The sequence below is a fragment of the Muscardinus avellanarius genome (assembly GCF_963383645.1).
Source record: "Muscardinus avellanarius genome assembly, chromosome: 13".
Lineage (NCBI taxonomy): Eukaryota > Metazoa > Chordata > Mammalia > Rodentia > Gliridae > Muscardinus > Muscardinus avellanarius.
This window is the reverse complement of record NC_137799.1, coordinates 76,463,591-76,470,934: the sequence shown is the minus strand read 5'-3', so window position 1 is coordinate 76,470,934 and position 7,344 is coordinate 76,463,591. Positions and strand designations below refer to the sequence as shown.

Below are 7,344 nucleotides of genomic sequence, written 5' to 3'. Positions count from 1 at the left end.
GATGGTGATGGTTGCACAATTTTGTGAATGTGCTTAGTGCTACTGAACTTAAAAATGGTTAAATGGAAGCTTTCCTATTAGGTTTCTTTGGCCACAATAAAAAATACTTTAAGCCGGGCGTGGTGATGCACATCTGTAATCCTAGTACTTGGGAGGTTGAGACAGGAGGATCACAAGTTTGAGTCCAACCTCAGCAATTTATCAAGAAATCCAACAACTTACTGAGACCCTCTTTCGAAATAAAAAGTAATATAGTGTTGTGGGGGTAGCTTGGAGGTAGTGTGACACAGGGTTCAATACTCAGTACCAGTTGAAAAAACAAAAAGCTTTACAGATTATGTATTCTAAATCTTATTTTTTTTCTTTTCAGTGACAAGATATCATGTATGCCACTGGCACCAGGGGACACTCCCCTGCTTTCCTACAACCTCAGAATGGAAACAGCCATCGCTCACCTGGTTATGTTCCAGGGAAGGTTGTCCCCCTGCGTCCTCCTCCTCCTCCAAAGAGCCAAGCTTCAGCCACATTTACCTCCATCAGACAGGAAGCCCAGGCAACCTTTGCATTCTCACCTGAAGAACAGCAGAACCAGAGGGAGGGTCGAAAGCAGGAGAGACACAAGAATACTTTCATTTGCTTTGCTGTGACTAGTTTCTCATTTTTTGTTGCACTTGCAGTCATTCTAGGAATATCCTCAAAATATGCTCCAGATGGTAAGTGTGAGTGTGTGCGCTTGCATATGTAGAAATACTCCAAAATAAGAAAGAAAAGGAGGAAATAGTAGAATAACTTTAAAAACGATGGCTTTTATTTCCTTAAGTTGGTTGTAGGTAACGAACATACAGTTAGGTAATGGTAATATGAGGTATAACTTCTTATAAGTGAGAAGTTTCCAAGGAATCCACTGGAAACTATAAATTTAAAAGATTATGCTCGCCAGGTGTGGTGGTACGTGTTCATAATCCCAGTACTTGGGAGGCTAAGACAGGATGATTGCAGATTCGAGGACAGCCTCAGAAACTTAGTGAGACCCTGTTGCAAAATAAAAAATAAAATATGGCTGCGGGTGTAGAGAGGTAGAATGCCCCTGTTCAATCACCAGTGCTGAAAAAGGAAAAAAAGGGGGGGGAAAAAAAAAAGGATTGTTTTTCCTTTCCATTTTTCTACTCAAGTCTGGGTGCTCAAGTTGTTCTTTGAACATCTCTTTTGGAAATGCTTTTTAGAGACTTTACTGAGTTCTTGTGATTACACAGTTTTATCCTTTGTGGTAGGTATGGCTGTCAAAAGTGTGTATGTAGATGTGTATTTGTTTGGTCATAAGTGTCATGATAAAATGGGCTTAATTAAAAATAAATGGCTAAATAATAAAATATTGTGTTTTATGGTTTGGAATAGGCTTGGGTAGACACTTCTAGTAGTGCAGCTTTAAATAATTTTGAGTTAAAATGTGAGTCCTTAAAGGAAAACTTTCACCAGGATGTATAAATTGGGATTCATTTGTTTAAGAAACATAGTAAAGTTTAAGTTTAAATTGTTTAAGAATTCATAGTAAAGTCTTATGTGTGGGGGGGTTAATTTCTAGAATGGTCTTTGCTTTTCAAGGAACTACATCAGCAAATACTTTCACTTAGAATGGTTTTAAAGAGGTTTGTTGCCACTCAGCTTTGCTACAGTTCCCACAAGGAATGGCCTCATAAAAGAATCCCGTGTATCTGTCTAAAAATTAGAACACTCAGGGCTGTGACAGAGAATCAGAACATCTCATCCTGGATTGGGTGCCATATTTATCCACTTTTCCCCCCCACAAAACATAGGACAGGTTTTTGTGAAATTTGATGCTATCTTAATTGGATATAACAGTTGCAGGACATTTTACTGTTTTCCCCCCTCAGTACTAGGGATTAAACCCAGAGGTGCTCTCCCACTGGGCTATATCCGGAGCCCTCTCCATTTTTTATTTTGAGATATGGTCTCACTAAATTACCAAGGCTGTCCTAGAATTTGGGATTTTCCTGTCTTCAACCTCCTGAGTAGGGATTACAGGCATGTGCTTCTGTGTCTAACTCTCTTTACTGTTTATACAACTTAAAAAACATTATTTTATTTACTTTTCATGGATGCTTTAGGGATTTTTAGGATGATTTTAAGGTCCTGGGGGGCAGTTAGTACCAATAATTCTAAGAGAATAGGTAGATGGGGAAATGAGAGAGGTCTTCCTATCAACATCTCTGTTGACCAAGCCATAGACCACATTGTAAATTTTTAACATTGTTTCCCACTGTCTATAGTATTGACTTCATTTCTCCTTTTCCCAGCAGAATAACCAAGTTCACCAGCTGATTCTTACTTCCCAAGTAATCTGCAGTAAAGGGATGCTGGAGTAGGGGGATCAGAGCTGAAATCTGTAGCTTTCCTTGATATTTTCATATTCCATTGAAGACATTGAATTGCTGATGTGGCTTCTTGAACCAACATATTTTACTTTCACATTTTGGCAATATAAATACAGATTATCAGTGAAAAGATCTGGTACACTGAAAAATTTCAGGGTTAGCCTCAGTGTGGTTTTGCCGTTATAAATTCACTCACTCCAAGTGGGTAGCTTGGAAGGGCAGGCTGGGCTTTTTCCTGAGCTTTCTACACACCCCACATTTTCTCATTAAGTGCATTTTACTGGAAGGAAACAGACTGGAGTTTGGGTGATGGTTCTAATGAAGTGTGCTCTCCTGGGGAATAATTATAAACAGTTATGAGGAGTGACATAGCTATCGTAGTAGGCTTCAGATCTCAAAGGCTGGATTTCCTTCTCTGGCTGAGCACAGTGCTTGTTATATGGGACATATATAACACCATGCAGCATTCCAGCTACATGTTTTATGGGACAAGAGAGGTTGAAGAAAAGTTCAAGAAATCCTCAGAAAACTTTGAGAGATTTCTTGTTTCCTTGATGAGAAGGAAAGTAGAAGGCTTGCTTTTATTTTTACTTATTTTGTTTCACTTTTTGCAGTGGTGGGATCTATCCCAGAGCCTCATGCAGGCTATGCAAGTGGTCTACCACTGAGCTTCATTCTGAGCTCCAAGGATTATTTTTAGTATAGGATCATTTTTTATCTGAATAATTAAATATCAATCATAAAACTGCTGTGAGAAAAATTAATGCTATGAAATAAGAGTTTACTAATGTCAAGGGCTTGTGAAAATTAATGCCAAGGGCTTAGCTAGTGAAAATAATTTTAACTAGTTATCATCTCTTCTAAGAAAAAGCGTAGGACCAGGGCAACCTAAGTGCTTAGAAATAGGGGAGATCATTGCACCGAGGGTATGTGTGTTCAAAGGGAAGAAGCAGTATTTTTCTTCTACATGGAATATTTTTGTGCCATCTGCAGCCTCTACTTTTTCTCATATTGTTTCCTGACATGTACCTTCACTCTGAAAGGGGGCATTTCTTCATCAGGTTCTCAGGCATATCTTGCTTATTCCTATCTTTGCTTAGTTAAAGTAGAGGTGACTTGCTAGTTTACCTTGAATAACCAAGCACACTTGGATGGCGGGGACACTTGCATGTCTAGTATTCTTATCTCCCTTTCAGTCTCCTCCTGTTTAAATACTGTCCATCCTTCAGGGTCTGTATCTAGTGTCACCTGTCCTGTGGAGCTGTATCAGTGACTCTGGCCCCATCTCTCCATGGTCTGAAGTCCTTCACACTTAGAGTAACCACTACATTGTTCACCATTTAACTCTTTCATACAGGATGGCCTTTTTTTCCCAAGCTACCTTAAAAATTCTGAGGAAATATGAGCTTATACTATGCTTTAGAAATTATAGTCTGTATCTATTGGACAGATACTTGGTTGTTAGTTGATCAAAACTGAAAGTGTGATTCCCCCTTCGTGTGTGTGTGTGTGTGTGTGTGTGTGTGTGTGTGTGTATAGTACTAGGGACTGAACTCAGGGGCATTCTACCTTTGAATTATACTCCCAGCCCTATTTTATTTTTTGTATGGAAATAGGGTCTCACTGAGTTGCTAAATTGCTGAGACTGGCTTTGAAGCTGTGACCCTCCTGTCTTAGTCTCCCAAATGCGGGGGTTAAAGTCATACATTACCATGCCTGGCTCCCCCTTCCCTAATTGTGGCAAAAGCTAAGGATTTCTTGAATAAACAGCTGTTTTCATTACGACCTGCTCAAGAGGCAAGTTCTGATTCCAGTAAAGGAACATTACAAGTCAAGAACCTCACTCAAATCACTGAATTTGCTAAGTATTCTTGAGTTTGGCTTCTCTAATCTATAATTGCCAGCAAACAAAATTTCCAGTGAGTCTTTGCAAATGAGAAATCATATTTTTGGCCACTTGCCTCTTGCAGTTTTGTTGGGAAAGCATACATGGCAGAGGAGGTGTTATTGTCTGCTTTTGTGATTCACTCTGTATAGGAAGGAACTTGTGAAAACCTACTCTACATACTATCTAGCAATTTTCATTTACCAGTATGCGATCTCCGTCTCTGTCTCTCTGTCTCTCTCTCTCATTGATTCAACCCAGGGGTGTGCTACTTCTCAGCTACATCCGCAGCTCTTTTTATTATTTCATAGCAGGGTTTCACTAAGTTGCTGAGGCTTTACCTACATGGCAGTGGCTGGCCTCGAATATTTGATCCTGTCTCAGCCTCATAAGTACTGGGATTACAGGCATGCACCATCATGCCTCGCTGTGAATATGTTTTGTTTTTTCAGTGCTGGGGATTAAATCAAGGTTCTTGCTAGGCAAGTATTCTACCACTGAGCTACATTCCCAGCCTTGTATTTCCGTTTTTAAAACAACTGTCTAGTGTGAGTCCAAGGGCAATTTCTAATTTTAATTCTTATTATTCCCACAGTTGATAGTTCAGGGAACTCATTTTACTTGTGAAATTTGAGATGCTAACAACTAGTTTTGTAATAACAGTTTAAAAATTGTGTTCAGGAAGTGTAAAGGATCTGATATTTTCTGGAGAGTGGAAAGGCCTGGAATTTTTATCTTAATGGTAGGAAATAAAAATACACCACCACCTAACTTGTAGGTCTGGAGTCAGTGATAAGAATGCTTGGATTTGGCTAGTGGCAGAATTTCTGCTTGTGTTTTGTATTTTGTGGCATTGGATAGGATATCAGAGTTGTGTTGTTTTATAGAGAATTGCCCAGATCAGAACCCCCGTCTCAGGAACTGGGATCCAGGACAAGATTCTTCAAAACAAGTTGTTATCAAGGAGGGAGATATGTTCCGCCTGACCTCTGATGTCACTGTGCATTCTGTAGTCATTCAGAATGGAGGTAGGTAAGAGCGCCTGCTGAGGGGAGCTGCGGGGTGACCTGTAATGTGGGGGAGCTTTGCTTTTTTTTCTATAGAAATCTGTTCTTAGATGAAATTGCTTTTGGGAAGTAGCATCACTCCAACCATGGAAATGTGTTCAGTTCCTAAGTTTGAACCATACAATTGAAGAACAGTGAGTACTTTAGAAATCACTCAAGTCAAGACACTTGATTTATAGATAAGGAAACAAGAGAGTTAATTTTGCAGAAGCTGAACCTTATAATTGAGGGAGAATGATATGAGAGTTAATGCACATTATCATAAATAAAAACATGAGATTCAGATTTGGAACCTTATTTTTTCTATAAATGATTTACTTCAAAAATGAGTGGATTGAAATGTGAACTCCCCATTTTCTTCTTTACTTTGTTTTTGAAAACCAGTTTAATTTTCTGAAGTCTTAGTAAAAACTTCTCAACTTAATTGTGGAAGTGTATCTTTTTTCCTCTTTAGGGGAGGAAAGATGCTTTAGAAGTTGGTTTACGATTATATTGTTTCCTATAGGGCTGCTCGTATTTGGGGATGATAAAGATGGATCTAGAAATATTACTTTGAGAACTCGTTACATCCTGATCCAGGGTGGTGGGGCGCTTCATATTGGAGCAGAAAAATGCCGTTATAAATCCAAAGCGACGATTGCCTTGTATGGCAAGTCAGATGAAGGTGAAAGTATGCCAACATTTGGCAAAAAGTTTATTGGCGTGGAAGCTGGTGGGACACTGGAGCTACATGGCGCACGGAAGACCTCATGGACATTGCTGGCAAGGACTCTGAATTCCTCAGGCTTGCCATTTGGGTCCTATGCTTTTGAGAAAGACTTTTCCCGGGGCCTCAATGTGAGGGTCATTGACCAAGACACAGCCAAAGTTTTGGAAAGTGCCAAGTTTGATACCCACGAATATCACAACGAGAGCAGGCGACTTCAGGAATTTCTGAGAGTCCAGGATCCAGGTCGGATCGTGGCGATAGCTGTTGGAGATTCAGCAGCCAAGAGCCTGTTACAAGGAACCATCCAGATGATCCAGGACCGGTTAGGAAGTAAGCTGATCCAAGGACTGGGATACAGGTAGGCATACCTTGTTCTTTTCTTTCCAGCTCTGCGTTAGAGTCAAGTCTATGTGTGAGGACAGAGAGGGTAGGGAAAGAAACCACAGCACACTGGAGCCAGACTCAGTTGTTGGAACGCCCATTGGTGGGTCTGGTTGCCTTTTGCTTTAGGTATTGGATAACTGGATATAGGATACAAAAACTCTTGTCTTGAATTTGATTTATGAAATTGTTTGTGAACCATCTTATCAGGTTTCTGAAAAGAATAGAAATGTGGTTGTTAAAAACAATCAGGCAGAATAAAGACAATTTGCCTCTGAAGAGACTTTTCTTTCTTACATTCTAGTGATAGAAATTCTGGCTAATTGAGGCCAGGAGTTGAAAGGCTATGGTGCAATTCCATGCTTAAGGTGTTATGGTTTAGATCTCGATTGATCCCCCAAATCTCATGCTTTGAAAACATGGTCCCTAAGGCAAAAAGGTTTAGAGGTGGAGCTTTTAGGGGATGCTTGGATCATTACAACTCTCACCTCATCAGTGGATTAGTCCATTTGACTGATTAATCCATTGATAACTGAATGGGTTACTGGTAGGTGAGAGCTTGTTAGAGGAAGTTGGTCAGTGAGCGCATGCCCTGGAAAGGTATATCTTCTTCCAGTTTCTTTCACTGTCCCTTCCCATCTGCCTTGAGCTGAGCCCCTTTCCTCTGCCATCCCTTTCCATCCTGTTACTACCTTGGAGCCAGCTTTGTATGGATTACATCCTCTGAGTCTGAGCCAAATTAATCTTTCCTCCTCTAAACTGTTTTTGTCCAGTATTTTGGTCATGGCAACGAAAAGCTAACAGGTGTAAAACCTGTCATAAAAGGCCAAAGGGTTGGGGCATGCACAGTTCTCTTTTTCTTTCTCTTTTGTAATTCTTTGTGTACTATACTCATACTTTGAATCTACT

At 40.0% G+C, this 7,344-nt stretch overlaps 1 protein-coding gene across 2 annotated transcripts in view; it reads left to right on the top strand.

Annotated features, from left to right (window-relative positions):
* Positions 1-382: 382 nt before the first annotated feature.
* CEMIP2 (cell migration inducing hyaluronidase 2) overlaps positions 383-7,344 on the top strand; it is a gene marked incomplete at both ends in the record, with an annotated part of 75,322 nt that continues 68,360 nt past the window's right edge. For both annotated transcript variants that reach the window (XM_080709111.1, XM_080709110.1), the window contains 3 exons: positions 383-713; positions 5,166-5,306; positions 5,851-6,412. In XM_080709111.1, the coding sequence (XP_080565237.1) occupies positions 383-713; positions 5,166-5,306; positions 5,851-6,412 (1,034 nt within the window). The remainder of the gene's footprint in view (positions 714-5,165; positions 5,307-5,850; positions 6,413-7,344) is intronic.